At 34.2% G+C, this 18,096-nt stretch overlaps 1 protein-coding gene across 2 annotated transcripts in view; it reads left to right on the forward strand.

Annotated features, from left to right (window-relative positions):
* The window catches only part of pdlim5a (PDZ and LIM domain 5a), a 63,353-nt gene extending 47,754 nt beyond the window's left edge, over positions 1–15,599 (forward strand). Inside the window, exons 8-13 of one of the 2 annotated variants that reach the window (XM_051109270.1) lie at positions 4,849–4,943; positions 5,933–6,107; positions 11,569–11,749; positions 12,219–12,339; positions 13,840–13,955; positions 14,039–15,599. In XM_051109270.1, coding sequence (XP_050965227.1) covers positions 4,849–4,943; positions 5,933–6,107; positions 11,569–11,749; positions 12,219–12,339; positions 13,840–13,955; positions 14,039–14,128 — 778 coding nt within the window. In that variant the 3' untranslated portion in view covers positions 14,129–15,599. The remainder of the gene's footprint in view (positions 1–4,848; positions 4,944–5,932; positions 6,108–11,568; positions 11,750–12,218; positions 12,340–13,839; positions 13,956–14,038) is intronic. The other variant, XM_051109272.1, reaches the window with a different exon arrangement.
* Positions 15,600–18,096: the final 2,497 nt, after the last annotated feature.

Here is an 18,096-nt window from a genome sequence, read left to right on the forward strand (position 1 = left end):
TCATAAAGAATGAATTCCTGCAGTTTTCATATGTCGCCACTAGAGAGCAGCACTGAATCTTTCTTCTTAGTAGCTAAAATGTGAGTTTGCAGAAAGTGCCACGGTCACAGGCTTGTTATACTGGTGAGATGATGACACAGTGTGATGTTTCAAAACTCTCAAATCTATCTATCTATCTGTCATCTATCTATCTACATATCTATCTATCTATCTATCTGTCATCATCTATCTATCTCAGGGTTGGCAGGTTTTTTCAACAAAACCCGCCCAATTTCTACTCAAAACTAGCACAAAAATAGCCCAATCGCGTTTCGACTGGGGTCCCCCAGGAAAAATCGTGTACAAAAATAAGAGGGATCATACAAAATGCATGTTATTGTTTATTTAGTACTGACCTGAATACGATATTTCACATAAATGATGTTTACATATAGTCCACAAGAGAAAATAATAGTTGAATTTATAAAAATGACCCTGTTCAAAAGTTGACATGCCCTTGATTCTTAATACTGTGTTGTTACCTAAATAATACACAGCTGTTTTTTTTTAATTATAGTAGATACCTGAGTCCTTTGTTTGTCCTGAACAGTTAAACTGCCCACTGTTCCTCAGAAAAAAACCTTCAGGTCCCACAAATTCTTTGGTTTTCCAGCATTTTTGTGTACTTGAACCCTTTCCAACAATGACTGTATGATTTTGAGATCCATCTTTTTACACTGAAGAGAAATGAGGGACTCATATGCAGCTATTACAGAAGGTTCAAACACTCACTAATGCTTGAGAATCATGATGCATTAAGAGCTGGGGGTGAAAACTTTTGAACAGAATGAAGATGTGTACATTTTCCTTATTTTGCCTAAACATCATATTTTTTCATTTATTCCTGCCCTTCAGAGGCTATAGAAGATACTTGCATGTTTCCCAGAAGACAAAATAAGTTCAATTTACCCTGATCTTCGAATTCTAAAAGTTTTCACCCCTGGCTCTTAAAGCATTTTGTTTCCTTCTGGAGCATCAGTGAGTGTTTGAACCTTCTGTAATAGTTGCATATGAGTCCCTCAGTTGTCCTCAGTGTGAAAAGATGGATCTCAAAATCATACGGTCATTGTTGGAAAGGGTTCAAATACATAAAAATGCTGAAAAACCAAAGAATTTGAAGGATTTTTCTGAAGAACAGCAGGCAGTTTAACTGTTCAGGACTCATGAACAACTATCACTAAACAACAAAAACAAAACAAAACGAAAAAAAAAAAAAACCACAGCTGTGGATCATTCAGGTAAGAACAATATTAAGAAAGGGGATGTAAACCTTTTATAAATTCAACTGTAATTTTCTCTTGTGGACTTTATTTAAAAATGTTTTATGTGAAATATCTTATTCAGGTCAGTACTAAATAAACAATAACGTGCATTTTGTATGATCCCTCTTATTTTGGTTAAATATTTAACACTATCTATCTATCTAATGATAAATGGGCTCAGATCAGGTTGACACTGACAGATTTGCTCTTCTCATGGTTGTGTGTGATGGAGAACTTCCTGTGGGTTTGCTGATTGCTTCTCTCTCATTCGATTAGCCTGCTGTGCTGCTCCACTCTGATTGGATTATTTGCTCTGTAATGAATCTGATTGGCTGAGAGCAGTAACGATCGCTGGGGAGACGGAACCTGTGTCTGTTTTCTGTTGTGCCTCTGTGTGTTTGTGCGTGTCAATTTGTTATCTACACAGAATAAAGTCGATTCAATTGTGTGTGCTGTATCCTGCTGCCACAATCAGTTATTTTATTCTCTGTCCTGTATTCCTTTTTTTCTGATCATGAATGTGCAAGCAGGATCTTTTCTCTTTATCATTTTTGCTCAGTGTATTTGAATGAGCTAATGTTTTGGTGGTTTTCACAGTTTTGGTGAAGTTCACACAGGTGTCCTATAACAGAGGAACCACAGGTTTGGAGAATCACATTAACTAACATTAAAATGATCCTCTAACCACAAACAAACACAATACTGACTTAATTTTTAACACTACACTCTTAAAAATAAAGGTGCTTTAAAAGGTTCTTCACAGCGATGCCATAGAAGAACCATTTTTGTTTCCACAAAGAACCATTCAGTCAAAGATTCTTGAAAGAACCATCTTTTTCTTACCTTTTTATAATCTGAAGAACCTTCTTTTGCCACAAAGAACCTTTAATGAAACAGAAAGATTCTTCAGATGTTAAAAGTTCTTTATGGAACCATTTAGACAAAAAAGGTTCTTCTATAGCATCGTGAAGCATCACTTAGAACTGTGCAAACTTCTCTTCTGACGTTTATGAGTGTGGCTGTGTTTTAGTGTATGCGTGGACGTGTTTCAGTGTGGAATATCTCAGCAGCGTCCAGATTCAGAACTGTACGGTGGTCTTTTCGGTTTCTATGGCTGCCGTTTTCATAACATTCAGTCTCCGGGGACTTGTAATTAGACAGGAGAGATTGACAGAGCGCAGTTGTGTGGCAGAGAATCGGGGTGGTACGGTGTGTGTGGGTATGAATGTGTGCGTTTGTGTCGGCCACCCAAGATTTCTAGATGCACAGAGCCAAACTTCTGTCTTCCTGTCCATCAATATTCACTTCCTGCCTCGCTAAATTTAAGCTGCTGGACGGCACAACCAGACCTGCTGTGTGTTTAATGAGCGTTGTGATGGAATGTCTGTCTGTACTGTAGGTACAGTAGAAGTGAGCAGTGTTTGGCATGAGTGTGAACTGTGTGTGGCTTCGGCTGTTTACAGTGGAGCACTAGCACACTGCAGATTGTGTACTTAAACATCATGTAAAACATTTTGTTTATTTATAAACATAGCATTACATCAGTTGCTCATCAATGGATCCTCTGCCATCAGAATGAGAGTCCAAACAGCTGATAAAAACATCAAAAGTAATCCAAACCACTCCAGTTCATCAGTTAAAGGAGAAGTCCACATCCAGAACAACAATTTACAAATAATTTACTCACCCCCTTGTCATCCAAGATGTTCATGTCTTTCTGTCTTCAGTCGTAAAGAAATTATGGTTTTTGAGGAAAACATTTCAGGATTTTTCTTCATATAATGGACTTCATTGGATTTTGAACTTCCAAAATGTAGTTTAAATGCAGCTTCAAAAGGCTCTAAACGATCCCAGCCGAGGAAGAAGGGTCTTACCTAGTGAAACGGTCATTTTTTTCGGAAAATAAAAATTTGTATACTTTTTAAGCACAAAAGCTCCTGTAGCATAGGCTCTGGGATGCGCGTGTAAGAACTACTGAATCATGTCGAAAGGTCACGCTGAGCGTAGGCGGAACTACAGACCCTGTGTTTACAAAGCGAACGCACAAAGACTAAGAAAGTGCAAGTAAGTCAAATGCTGTTTACAAACAAAAAGGTACAACGATGTGGGACGATTCTGAAGTTGTAGGAGAAAATAAGATGGAGTTTTTTGCCATGCTCTTCCTTTTTTAGCCAGAGTACACAGACAATGAACTTAGATGTGATTCATAGTAGTGATGGGAAGTTCGAATCATTTTACCAACTCGGACCTTTGAGTCTCGTTCAGCAAAATGAGCAAAATACATTTTGTTTAGAGCAGTTTTGGACTGTTTTCATGTGTAAATGGTGCTTGATCTGTGCAGATTTCTCTCCTAAATCAGATAAGATGACTTTTTCACTGGATAAAGCAATTTTAGGGACAGAGGACTCATATTTGAGCTGGAAGAAACAGTTTTAAGTTAAAAAAGGATCTTAATGATCGATTTTATGTTTTACAAACACACTCTTGTTCACTTAACAATATGTTAAAGGAGAAGTCCACTTATAACAACAATTCACAGATAATGTACTCACCGCCTTGTCATCCAAGATATTCATGTCTTTCTTTCTTCAGTCATACAAACCTTGTGTTTTTTGTGGAAAACATTTCTGCATTTTTCTCCATATAATGGACTGATATGGTTCCCCAATTTTGAACTTTTGAACCAAAATGCAGTTTAAATGCAGCTTCAAACGATCCTAAATGTGGTTGTAAACCACGAGGAAGTAGGGTCTTATCTAGCGAAACAATCAGTTATTTTCATAAAAATAATACAATTTATATACTTTTTAATGACAAATGCTCTTCTTGTCTCACTCTCCCTCGAAATCATCCTATATCGCTGTTTTACCTTTTTTGTTAAGGGTGTTTAATCGTTTGAAGCCGCATTTAAGCTGCATTTTGGAAGTTCAAAATCGGGGCACCATAGTAGTCCATAGTATGGAGAAGAATGCCGAAATGTTTTCCTCAAAAAACACAATTTCTTTTTGCTTGAAGAAAGAAAGACATGAACATCTTGGATGACAAGGGGGACATTATCTGTAAATTGTTGTTCTGGAAGTGGACTTCTCCTTTATCTGATGGTCTGGAGTGGTGTGGATTACTTGTGGATTATTGAGATGTTTTTATCAGATGTTTAGACTCTCATTCTGACGTCAGCCATTTACTGCAGAGGATCCATTAGAATTTTAACACATCTTAATATCTCAACATCACAGTCTTGAGTCAAGAATAAGATAAAAATTGGAATAGTATTTTAGACACATACACAAGGTGTCATAATGAATAGACAAATTTGAATTATGCATAATATGCTTTTGTTTGATTTTGAGGCAAAATCTGCCACATTTCTACAGGTTTCATAAGATTTGCACAGTTCTGTACATAATCCGTCTATTGCATGCATATATAGACACTTCATATACTGCACACAGTGTACATTCAGTTTGGCTTTCACTTGCACTCCTCTTGTCTTGCCCATATAATTATGTCTCTCTTTCTCTCTGTCTGTGTGTGTTTGGTGTCTCAGTGAGGATCTGGATGATTCTCAGCCCAGCGCTCATGTCACCTGTCCTGTTAAGACCATGATCAAAGCCCCAGGAACACCTGTCAGAAACACAGCAGGTAATATCACTTCACATCCACAGCCTATATACTGACCACAGTTGTTCCTCTAATAAATGCTGTGGTATATGATGCTGCACTGTGTATACACTACAAACCTAACGTTGTGGCACTCCTACAAACTCATTTATCTATTTAAGAAATACATTTCAATTTTAGTTAGGTGTAAAGAAATTCTTTCACAAAATTTCATTTAAATATTATTGAAATAAGCTGTTTTTTTGAGTATTATTGAGATACTATTATAGTTTTTATAAATAATATGAATTAGTTTTTTCTCTCTTTTCATTTTCATTTAAGAAAATGTTTTGTGTGTTTTTGTTAGTTTATTATTTATGTATTTTATATCTGTTCTTATTTATGTTTTTATATCTACATAGTTTTTTTAAAACTAGAACTGAAATTTAGAATGTTTAGAAAGTGTGAATTTTGGAATTTTACAATGTTTGAAATGTTTTAGAATGTTATTTTAGTTATTTTAATGAAAATGAGAAATGTTGCCTTAGCAACTAGCTGAATTAAAATGATCAAAGTTATTTAAAAATTTAATAAAATAAATACAAAACATGTAATTTTAATTAAAGTTTATTTAATTTCAACTAACAATGTTTTTTGTAGTTTTAGTTTTGATTTAATTATAATAATCCTGATATTAAGCAACCTTAACTGACATTTTTCTGCTACATTGTAAAAAATATTTTGCAAATGAAGATTATTAGAATAGATTTTACAAGAAAATACCATTTCAGTCTTTCCTCTTCAAAATGTTATAGTAAATTCAGTGGTATTAGCAATTTCTTTGTAATGAAGATTAACTGATATCTGTGTTTTGTCTTTTACTTTACTTTATATTTTAGGGTTAGGCAATTCAGACACATTCAGCCTTAAATTTCTGGGTTAATACACTGAAGACACAGAGGCAACTAAAGAGCAGTGGAAGCTCTATAATGAGTGTTTGTGTATTTGTATGTGTTTGCGTCTTTTGGCAGGTCTCATCACTCCCACTTTTGGTGTCATGAGCAACAGTGCTCCTTTAGGCCCCGCCCTTGACCGGCCCATGCCCCGCCCACACCCCAAAGACGAAGCCTCATTGGTCCAGATGGCAGAGCACGTCCCTGCTGGAAAGCGCACTCCTATGTGCGCTCACTGCGACATGGTTATCAGGTATGCAAACTAATATTCAATACTAATAAATAGTCAGTTTTTTGAGTTTACATTACATTTGTCCAAAATAGGAGGCTACATACTGCAGCTGCCCACTGTTTGTGTCAGGATTATGCCTGTGATTTCTTGCAATGTTGTCTAGGTAGGCAACTCACTAGCGTTTGGAACAGATGCACAATATTAAAAAAACAACGCTAAACATGTATTACACCAGCTGGTACTATTGCTTCATTGTTGTTGTCAGCTGTCCAATTTTAATTTAACACTTACTGATGACATTTCGTTTTGTCTGCACCTCTAGCACACTATTACAGGATGTAATATTCATTAAATCACAAAGTCATTAATAGAATCCCGGCATGAAAATGCCACATAACACATGTTCATATTGATTAGCTTTCCTCACAAATATCCATATGACCTCTTAATTACACTCAAATCTGCTCTTTATGATTTTGTTCTAATACATTGCGAGCTACCTATGTAAGCAGCATTATAGGGCATCATGGATGCACTTCTATCCAGAAGACTGCCTTCTAAAGCAGCATTTCATATACCCTTCATGGAAAGACAATCATTTCTGTGCAAAAAACAAAGGAAGAGAGATACTTTTTGGATTCTTGGATTTTTTTAAATGAATATGTTAATTAAATTATTATTAATATATTATTATTATTATCATTATTATTATATAACAGAGTAGTAACAGAGTGTTTATAAAAATAATGAATATACTCAAAAATGGACAATTTCATTTTCCCCAAAATTATAGTATACTAATTGCTAATATAATTTATTAATATAATTAATTAATTAACTATTGATAAAAAATCATATAAACATAAATTGATGTTCTTCCAATATACTGTATGTATAATTATTATTTATATAATATATTATTATAATTCATTGACAAACTATTGATAAAAAATAATTCATGCAACAAAAATTGTCCAAAATATGTATCATTATTATTTATATAATATATTAATACAATTAATTTAGTAACAGAATATTATAAGATAATTAATATAAACATTAATGGAATATTTCCTCCAGAATCTGTACAATTATTATTATGATTTCTTATGATATTTCCGCCAAAATTCTGTATAATAATTGCTAATATCATATATTAATATAATGAAGTTCATTAACAAACTATTGATTAAAAAGCATATGAACATAAATTGACAATTTCTTCCATTATACTGTATGTATAATTATTATTTATATAATATATTATTATAATTCATTAACAAACTATTGATAAAAAAATCATATTAATTAATATTAACAATAGTCTATTTTTTACAATATCTGTATAATTATTATTAATATAATATATTTGTATAATTAATTTTGTAACAAACTAGTAATTTATATTAAATAAATAAACAATTTCTTCCAATATCCATATAATTATTATTAATGTAATATATCCACATAATTAATTCTGAAACAAACTATTGATAAAATAACTCGAATAAACAGCTTCTTCCTTTGTCTGTATAATTAGTTTTTATATTATATATTAGTATAATTAAGTCAGTAGCAAACTATTAACAAAAATAATTCATATAAACATAAATTGACTATTTCATTTAAAATTTGTGTGGGCTAGATATTTTTGTGCTTATTAAAGTATTTTGATGTTAGCAACAGGCTATTGTAAGTAACTCATCATTGCCAAAATCAGTGAAACACAGCAGTCAGAAGTTTAAAAAATCCTGTTAATTTTCTTAATAGAGAAATAGTTTTTGTGCCATTTTAAGATCTCTCTAAACAGACAGACTGATCTGCAGACAGCAGGCTGATTACTAGCTTCTGTTTCTCCATCTTTCCTCCCTCTGTCTGTCTCTTACACTTTGAAAATGAGATGATTAGCTTAAAAGCGCTATTTAATAACAATAGTCACCCTAAACTCACCTCTTACTTTCACAGAGCGAATGACGGCCACTTTATACAACGAGAAACACACACCCGTGTAACACATACTGGATATCACACACTCACAGTGGCAAAGAAGATGAGAATGTGTAGACTTACTTACCTGTGTGTGTGTGTGTGTGTGAGAGAGAGAGACAGTAATTAGGGTCAGTCTCTTCTCACAGAGCCTTCATTTTGCAAATTAAACCCCAAGTATTTATTCCACACGAGAGTAAACATGACACCAGACTCTCTGTTTCACCTACACGCTGAATTACGTCTGAGATTCAGGTCATTGCTGAAGCCATTAGTGATTAAAAGTGAAGTGTGTTTTTAATGCACAACTAGTGACAACAAATGGAATTGCAGTCTGTTTATTTGTGGCACAATCTGTCCATTTATTTATATAATAAATATAATATCATTTATATAGATCAGTGTGATGTACTATATGTACACAGATAAAATAGGATGCACTATATGTTCATTTTTGAATATATTGCTGAGTAATAATATAGTTTACCACTTTGATGGCGCAGAAATTGCACTTCATCTTTAATATAATGACAGTTTTCAGCAATAAAGGTTTGATATGTTAGATGATAATATTATTTTAACCACAGGCTCTTTGTGTGTCTATTATTTGGTTTCTCATGCTGTGATACTCTTGGTTTTGTGGGTTGATTAAAAGCTAATTAATTTAATTGTAAAATTATGAATTAAAATAAATATGAATTAAACACTAAAGAAATAAACACTTTTACCATAAAACAAATAAATAATTTATTTGTCTGCCTACATGTTGTGACAATTAATATATTAGCTTAAAATCCCGAAGGTACTGCATGAAATATTTCAGCTCAAAGGTGTTCGACTTTTTAACTTTTTTAAATATAATACATAATGCACACATAATGGTTGCAATTTTATTTAAAAAACATGTAAAAATTTCATTTTCAGAAATCTGAATTTTTGTATGTCTTTCTGGATAAACAGATCTGCTGAATGAATAAATGCAAATGTAAGTACAGTAATATAGCTGCAAGCAGCAATTACATTGTCAAGCACTACAGAGGCAAAATGAGGAGCTAAGCATGGCATGGAGTGTCAGACCAACTGAAACAATGTGGAATTAAAGCCATTTTAGGATGATTTTAGTCAAAATTGGTGAAAAAATCATAAAAACAACCACTAGTAATGTGATTTAATGGGCTGTCCCTTTTGACCAATAGGTGGCACTGTTATCAAATCAATGTGGTATGGTCAGTGTAAGGAGACAATTCCTTATACAAAGTTTGGTGTCAATATGTCAAAGCTTTGCAGAGATACAGCCTCAGACGTAGTCTGGCATCATGCCTCAAATTTGTTGCATCACTATACAAAAACGGTAATGTCTATTGAGATGAAATCTATAACATTTTGTCAGCACGGTCTGAAGATGATCTGATTCGATTTTGGTGAAAATTGGACCAGTGGTTGAGGAGGAGTTTGAAAAACTAGGTTTTCAACATAATCAAAATGGAGGACAGGAAGTTTGGCCCACAGTGGTATAATTGGTATCTATGTTGTCGGCATGACCCAAGGAATATGAGTTTTGAGTTTCATTACAGTAGGCTAATGCAATCAGAAGTTATTAGCATTTTTGGAAATTTCATAATTAATGGTTAATAAATGGTTTAGTATTCTTGACCAATAGGTGACGCTGTTACCAAATGTGGATGCTGTGGCATGGTCAGTGAGAGGTAGCAATGGCATATAAAAAATTTGGTGTCAATATGTCAAAGCTTTGCAGAGATACAGCCTCAGATGCAGTTTGGTATCTTTCCAGCAAATTCATTAACACGCTAAATAAAAACCATTTCATACTGTATATCAACACGAAATCCATAACTTTTTGCCAGCAAGGTCTAAAGATGATCCGAGTCAAATTTGGTGAAAATCAGAGTAACGTTCTAGGAGGAGTTTAAAAAAGTTGGTTTTCAACATATATTAAAATGGCGGACAGGAAGTTCATCCAGTTATGGCATAATTGGTATTGATGTTCTCAGCATGATCCAAGGAATATGTCAAGACCAAGTTTTATTAGAGTAGGCTAATTTAAACAAAAGTTATTAGCATTTTTCTAAATTTCATTATAACTTTTGACCACAAAGTGGTGCTGCCTTCAGACTTTGTAAGTACTGTCAGGGCAGATATGGCAAATAAAATATAGTGCTTTTTTTACACGATTCTAAATGGCCGACGCCCAAAATGGCTGACATGGGAAAATTGGGTATGGTTTGACTTGGCATAATGCACTGAATCTAAAGAGACCGGTTTGGAGAAACCATTGAAGTTATAAGCAAAAAAATCTTCTGACCAGTTGGTGGCACTGTGCTGAAACATTGCAGGTAGACTTAAGTCATGCTTGTTGTAACACACACCAAGTTTGGTCTCGATATGCCAAACCGTTGCAGAGATATAGCCTCACATCCATTTTTGCATGCTTTTCGTCAAATTCAATGAAAATCAGACAAACCGTCTAGCACGAGTTTGAAAAAGTAGGTTTTTCGAATGATTAAAAATAAAACAATTTAAATTTTGGTGTCCATTTGACTTGACATGAGCCAAAGATTCTGAGGAAAAAAGAACTTTCCTTCTGTGCCTTACGGTTCAAAAGTTATTAGTATAAACATGAGTGAAACTTGGACAAGTGGTGGCGCTAGAGAGTTTGAGTTAGGAATTTCAAATTTGCTATGGTTAATGTTGAGCCTGTCCTCTATCGGTGTGCCAAATTTCACAACTTTCCTGCAAGTGGTTCTATGGGCTGCCATAGACTTCCAGAGCGGAAGAAGAAGAAAAGGAACACCAACGGATACAATGGGTGCCATCGCACCTTCGGTGCTTGGCCCCTAATGAAGTGAAAGAGTTTTGTTTGAGGCCTTTAGTAGCAAGTAAACGGTGCATATAATGCAATGAAACTTAAAACAAGGCTGTGTGGCATAAACATACAGTAGTTTAAAGGGATAGTTTACCCAAAAATTGTTATGTTGAACACAAAAGTTGACCCAGGTGATCGTAGTCATTGACTTCCATAGTATTTTTTCCATACTGTGGAAGTCAGTGGCTATTGTCAATTGTGTGTACCTTCTTCAAAATATCTAAATAAGAAAGTCATACATGTTTGGATCAACTTTAGGATGAGTAAATGATGACTTGATTTGTATTTTTAGGTGAACTGTCCCTTTATTATCACGCATAATTTTCTATTTCTTCAGATTTTTTATTCATTAGAATTCAGCTCAAGATGCTGTATACAAAAGTGCAACCCACGGGAAGGTTTCACTCTACAAGCCTTATTACTTTTGGACAGATGTCAATTCGGGCTAATTTGGCTTGTCGGTTTCATACCGTCTAGGTGGGCTTTTCTTTGCCAGAGTAAACTTGAAAATTGGACTGCGTCACAACACAACATTCACTCAGTGCACAACACCACAAATCATGTTGCTGTTTCGCATGTGTTAACTTTCACATGCATGCATGTGTGTTTCAGGGGGCCGTTCCTGATGGCGATGGGAAAATCGTGGCACCCGGAGGAGTTTACGTGCGCTCACTGCAGCGTGTCTCTGAGCGAGCTGGGTTTTGTGGAGGAACAGGGCTCCGTCTACTGCCAACACTGCTACGAGGAGTTCTTTGCTCCAACCTGTGCGCGCTGCCAGTACAAAATCCTGGGGGTCCGTGACTGTGTTTCACAAACATAAAATATACTCCATCTCTAACAGCCTGTCAAATGATTGAGCTTTTAGCTCGCTTAGACAAATACATTCACACACAGAGAGACATTAATATGTCTTTTAGGACGGCCTAAACATTCTTGTCTGTATTTTATGTGTATGTACATTCAAATCAGCACATTAGAATGATTTCTGAGGGATCATGTGACACTGAAGACTGGAGTAATGATGCTGAAAATTCAGCTTTGTATCACAGGAATAAATTACATTTTTAAATATATTCAAATAAAAAATGCTTATTTGAAATTGTAATAATATTTCACAATATTATAGTTTTTACTGTATTTTAAATCTAATAAATGCAGCCTTAAGAGTTTTTTTTTTTTTTTTTAATATTAAAAACGTCTTATCAACCCCAAATTTTAAACAGTAGTGTATATGTAATGATGATGATCTTGTGTGTTCACAGGAAGTGATCAATGCACTCAAGCAGACCTGGCATGTGTATTGTTTCCTGTGTGCATCCTGTCAGCAACCGATAAGAAACGATACTTTTCACCTTGAGGATGGAGAGCCGTACTGCGAGAGAGGTATTAATTTGTCTGTTAATTTCTACAGACTTCTGTTATTTTAAAACTGAACCAGTGTTATTTTAAATCACTTCCAAAGCAAAGATTTACAGATAATGTACTCACCCCCTTGTCATCCAAGATGTTCATGTCTTTCTTTCTTCAGTCGTAAAGAAATTATGTTTTTGGAGGAAAACATTTCAGGATTTTTCTCCATATAATGGACTGGTATGGTGCCCCGATTTTGAACTTCCAAAATGCAGTGTAAATGCGGCTTCAAACGATCCCAAATGCGGTTGTAAACGATCCCAGCTGAGGAAGAAGGGTCTTATCTAGTGTAATGATCAGTTATTTTCATAAAAATAATACAATTTATATACTTTTTAATGTCAAAAGCTTGTCTTGTCTTACTCTGCCTGGACTGTTTTGTTCCGGTTCAAGACAGTTAGGGTATGTCGAAAAACTCCAATCGTGTTTTCTCCCTCAACTTCAAAAATCATTTCAAAATCATCCTACATCGCTGCAGAAGTACTGACCCAGTCTTTGCAAAGTGAACATGCAAAGAAGATCAAACACCCTTAACAAAAAAGGTAAAACAGTGATATAGGACGATTTTGAAGTTGAGGGAGAAAATACGGTCAGAGTTTTTCGACATACCCTAACTGTTATGAACCGGAACAAAACAGTCCAGGCAGAGTAAGACAAGATGAGAGTTTGACATTAAAAAGTATATAAATTGTATTATTTTTATGAAAATAACTGATTGGTTACAACCACATTTGGGATCGTTTGAAGCCACATTTAAACTGCATTTTGGAAGTTCAAAATCGGGGCACCATAGCAGTCCATTACATGGAGAAAAATCCTGAAATGTTTTCCTCCAAAAACATAATTTCTTTAAATTGTATTTAAATATATTTTAAAATGTAATTTACTCATGTAATGCAAAGCTGAATTTTCAGCATCATTACTCCAGTCTTCAGCGTCACATGATCCCTCAGAAATCAGTCTAACATGCAGATTTGCTGCTTATTTATTTTTATATAATATTTATAAATATATTTGTAATATTTTTAATTAATGTTTATAAATATATATTATTAACAATGTTGAAAACAGTTTTTGAAAAAAAATTGTGGAAACCATGATACATTTTTATTTTCAGGATTCTTTGATAAAAATAGAAAGTTAAAAAAACAGCATTTCAAAATGTTTTGTAACATTACAAATGTCTTTACTGTCACTTTTGATCAATTTAATGCTTCACTGCTGAATAAAAGCATTAATATCTCACAACATTCTTTTGAATGGCAGTATATACTATCCAGATTCGTTTTTAGCCGTGCACTCTTACTTTATTGCAGCAATTGTCTCTTTGTGTCTATTTTAATTATAACTAAGGAATTTTAGAACCATCGGACACAAAGCTGATAGTTAAAGTGTTTCCGAGTTGATAAAGTTGCTGCTAGTGTGAAGACAATCAGAATGTGTTTTCTAACAGTTTTGCAACTGTGTGTTTAGATTACTACAGTCTGTTCGGGACGGGCTGCCGTGGTTGTGATTTCCCAATAGAAGCAGGAGACAAGTTTCTGGAGGCCCTGGGCGGCACCTGGCACGACACCTGCTTTGTGTGCTCAGTAAGTGTTTGTTCAGGCTCATCTGAGAGTGTTTGTGTGTTCGCTGAGTGTGGTGTGATGAACGTCCGCTGTGTTCTCTTCAGGTGTGCAGCGTCAGTCTGGAGGGTCAGACCTTCTTCTCCAAAAAGGACAAACCGCTTTGCAAGAAACACGCTCACACTCTTAAAATATGAATGCAACTGTGTACATGCAAAAATGCCAATGCAACTGTTGAGGTATCAGCAAAAAAACTAAAATACGTATGTGACCCTGGACCACAAATCCAGTCATAAGGGTCAATTTTTTGAAATTGAGATTAATACATCATCTGAAAGCTGAATAATAAGCGTTCCATTGATGTATGGTTTGTTAGGATAGGACAATATTTGGCTGAGATACAACTATATGAATATGGAATCTGAGGGTGCAAAAAAATAAATATTCAGAAAATCACCTTTAAAGTTGTCCAAATGAAGTTCTTAGCAGTGCATATTACTAATCAAAGATTAAGTTTTGCTATATTTACGGTAGGAAATGTACAAAATATCTTCATAGAAAATGATCTTTACTTGATATCCTAATGATTTTTGGCATAAAAGAAAAATTGATCATTTTGACCCATATAAATGACTATTGTTACAGTATACCCATGCTACTTAAGACTGGTTTTGTGGTCCAGTGTCTCATATTTACATATTAAGATATATATGACACATACTTAAAGTAAAATCATGTGGTTTAATGGAGGGTGGTCTGTTAGATGGTGGTTGTGTGTAAACAGCACTTTTGAAACTTATGTTAGTGTTATTTTATCAAATGAAAGAACTATCTATTCCGTTTCCTTCCTGTCACTCTTAAAGGGACAGTTCACCCAAAAATGAAAGTTCTGTCATCTTTTACTCGCCCTAAGTTGTTACAAACAGTTTCTTTCTTCTCTTGAACATAGAAGAATATATTTTGAAGAATGTGGGTAGCCGAACAGTTGTTGGAAACTAAACATCACCCCCTTTATGCTTCTGACAACTCTTTCAGTATTTATTTAAAACTATATAGTATTATTATAAACACAATAAGGCTGTGAAAGCACTAGATGAGACTAGATGAGTTTTTCTGTTCAGCTTGAAAATGTTTAATGAGCAACTGCCTTTTTCAAGACACGTAAAAGGTTGAAATAATCAGAAGTAGACAATTACTGATTTTATGTTGTTGAATAAAACATGAAAATATATTGAGCTTGCGTTAAACACAGATCTTAATAATAAAAAAAACTTTAGTGCAAAAATGCAAACTCATTCCTGCAGCGCTCTATTGCCAAAATATTATCAATATCAAAATTGTATAGCAAACTAGGTTGGATAAGCATTAAATAAGTAACATCATAATGGAAACTCATCAAATGATCAGCTGTTCTTAAAGGAATTATGCAACCAGAAATGAAATGAACACTCATTTTATGGTGCTTTTTTACTCATTTTCGCTTTTCATTTTTTCACAGAAGAAGGGAATATATGCATTTAGAAAAGTGAATTGAAAGGAAATGTATTTATTTCAAGCTCTGGGATAGTGAGTAACTTTTGCTTTTACTATATTGTGTGAAATGCTTGCTTTTATGTTTGTTTTATATTTTTTTTATGAAATATTAGATTTGCACTTTCAATAATTTCTGTTTTTGTAAATCTTTTAAAACTCCTGTTTGCTTTTATACAAGTTTTAATAAAAATCAAATGCCAACACTCTGTCGTCTCCTCGATTTCAGTCTTTTACCTCTTATTTGACCTCCAATTATGAATATTTATAGTTGAGGTCAAAAGTTCACACCCCCCTTTCAGAATCAATAATTTTTTTTCATTATTTTTACCAAAATAGGAGGGATCATACAAAATGCATGTGGTTGTTTATTTAGTACTGACCTGAATAGGATATTTCACATAGAAATGTTTACATGTAGTCCACAAGAGAAAATAAGAGCTGAATTTATAAAAATGACCCCGTTCAAAAGTTTACATCCACTTGATTCTTAATACTGTGTTGTTACCTAAATAATCCACAGCTGTGTGTTTTTGTTTAGTGATAGTTGTTCATGAGTCCCTTGTTTGTCCTGAACAGTTAAACTGCTCACTGTTCTTCAGAAAAATTCTTCAGGTCCCACAAATTCTTTGTTTTTTCAGCATTTTTTCATATGCAACTATCACAGAAAGTTCAAACGCTCACTGATGCTCTAGAAGGAAACACAATGCATTAAGAGCCAGGGGGTGAAAACTTTTTGAATTTGGAGATCAGGATTTAACTTATTTTGTCTTCTGGGAAACATGTAAGTATCTTTTATAGCTTCCGAAGGGCAGTACTAAATGAAAAAATAGGATATTTAGGCAAAATGGTTTTTCCTTCTGGAGCATCAGTGAGTGTTTGAACCTTCAGTAATCGTTGCATTTGAGTCCCTCAGTTGTTCTCAGTGTGAAAAGATGAATCTCAAATTCATACAGTAATTGTTGGAAAGGGTTCAAATACACAAAAGTGCTGAAAAAACGAAGAATTTGTGGGGCCTGAAGAATTTTTCTGAAAAGCAGCAGGCAGTTTAACTGTTCAGGACAAACAAGGGACTCATGAACAACTATCACTAATCTTATTCAGGTCAGTACTAAATAAAAAATAACATGGATTTTGTATGATCCCTCTTGTTTTTGTAAAATTAACAACTGTATAACAGAACTTGAATGGAGAACTGGACATTATGACATCTTATAGAAACATTTATGTAACATAAACAAGGGGGGAAATAAATAGCAGACAAGAGGTATATATTATGTTTTTGAGCTAGGTATACTGTAGGTTTACAGATTCACAGACATTGATAGATAAATAGATCCTTTTTAAGTCTCAAAATGAGAATGAGTTTTTTCATATTGTATATTTTAACGACTGCAGCATCACTGTTATTGCTCATACTTGGTGTTTGTCATTTGTGCAAACCCTTCAATAAAACTTCAGAGTTTGAATTTATCCTGAAGCATTTGTGCTCAAGACATGAATGATTCTTTGATTCCTCTGTACTATTTTGAGTCTGAACTTAAAACAGGGAACAAATTCCACAGATTTATATTAAAGGAGTGAATGGTGCCATATCTGGTGATGAGAACATCATAGAGACTTGAGGATGGACTCTTTTGGGCTTGTAAGCCACCGCCACAACACTTTAGCAACTGCATAGCAAGCATGTTCTTCAGGATGTAAAAAGTTTAGTATCATAGTGAAGCGTTGTGTGCATTTCTCTCTCTCAGGTGAGTGGTTTGGCTGTAATGGCCGTAACTCACACCGGCACATGAGCTCAGGGGTCGTGACCTCCGCCTAACACATGAATGGGACATTCACTTCGGCCACAAAGAACACCTTCTCTCGTTTTCTGTCTTTTCTCCTCATCCTCTCTCTTCACACTGGTCTGACGGGGTGGCTCAATTCATTTGAAGATGTGAAAGCTTAAAAAAAAAACTGTGCTTATTTAACAAGCCAGATTATAAGTTATGAAATGTGCAATTTAAATTCTGCTTTGCTTAATGGTGTCATGCTGTGGTAGGCCTACATTGAAATGTACTGTGGTCCTCTTTGATTACCATATTTATGTACTATGGTATTTACAGTACATGGTACTGTGAGGTACGTCAGAGAATACCATGGTACTGTATTCCAAGTGATTCTCGTGGTATTGCCTTTGTGGTGGTACTTTTTTGAATAGTGGGGCATGTTGTCACAGGTTGCGATTATGCTGTTTATTGACATTTTTTTGCTTGAAATATAAACATACACTATCAGTCAAAAGTTTTTGGACAGATTTTCAATTTTTTTTTCTCTTCTGCTCACCAAGCCTGCATTTATTTGATCCAAAGTACAGCAAAAAGTTCAGAAAAAAACAGCATTTATCTGAAATAGAAAATTTTGTAACATTATACATGTCTTTATCATCACTTTTGATATATTTAAAGCATATTCACTAAATAGAAGTATTAATTTCTATAATTTCAGCTGAAAAGGCAACATTATTCTCACTTTTGTTTAATTTAACTTGAAGTACTAAATAACTAAATAAACTAATGAATAAAAATACATAAAAAACTATATATATATATATATATATATGAAGAATATAAGTACTTTACAAATGTATAAA

This window comes from Labeo rohita, chromosome 5 (assembly GCF_022985175.1).
Source record: "Labeo rohita strain BAU-BD-2019 chromosome 5, IGBB_LRoh.1.0, whole genome shotgun sequence".
NCBI lineage: Eukaryota > Metazoa > Chordata > Actinopteri > Cypriniformes > Cyprinidae > Labeo > Labeo rohita.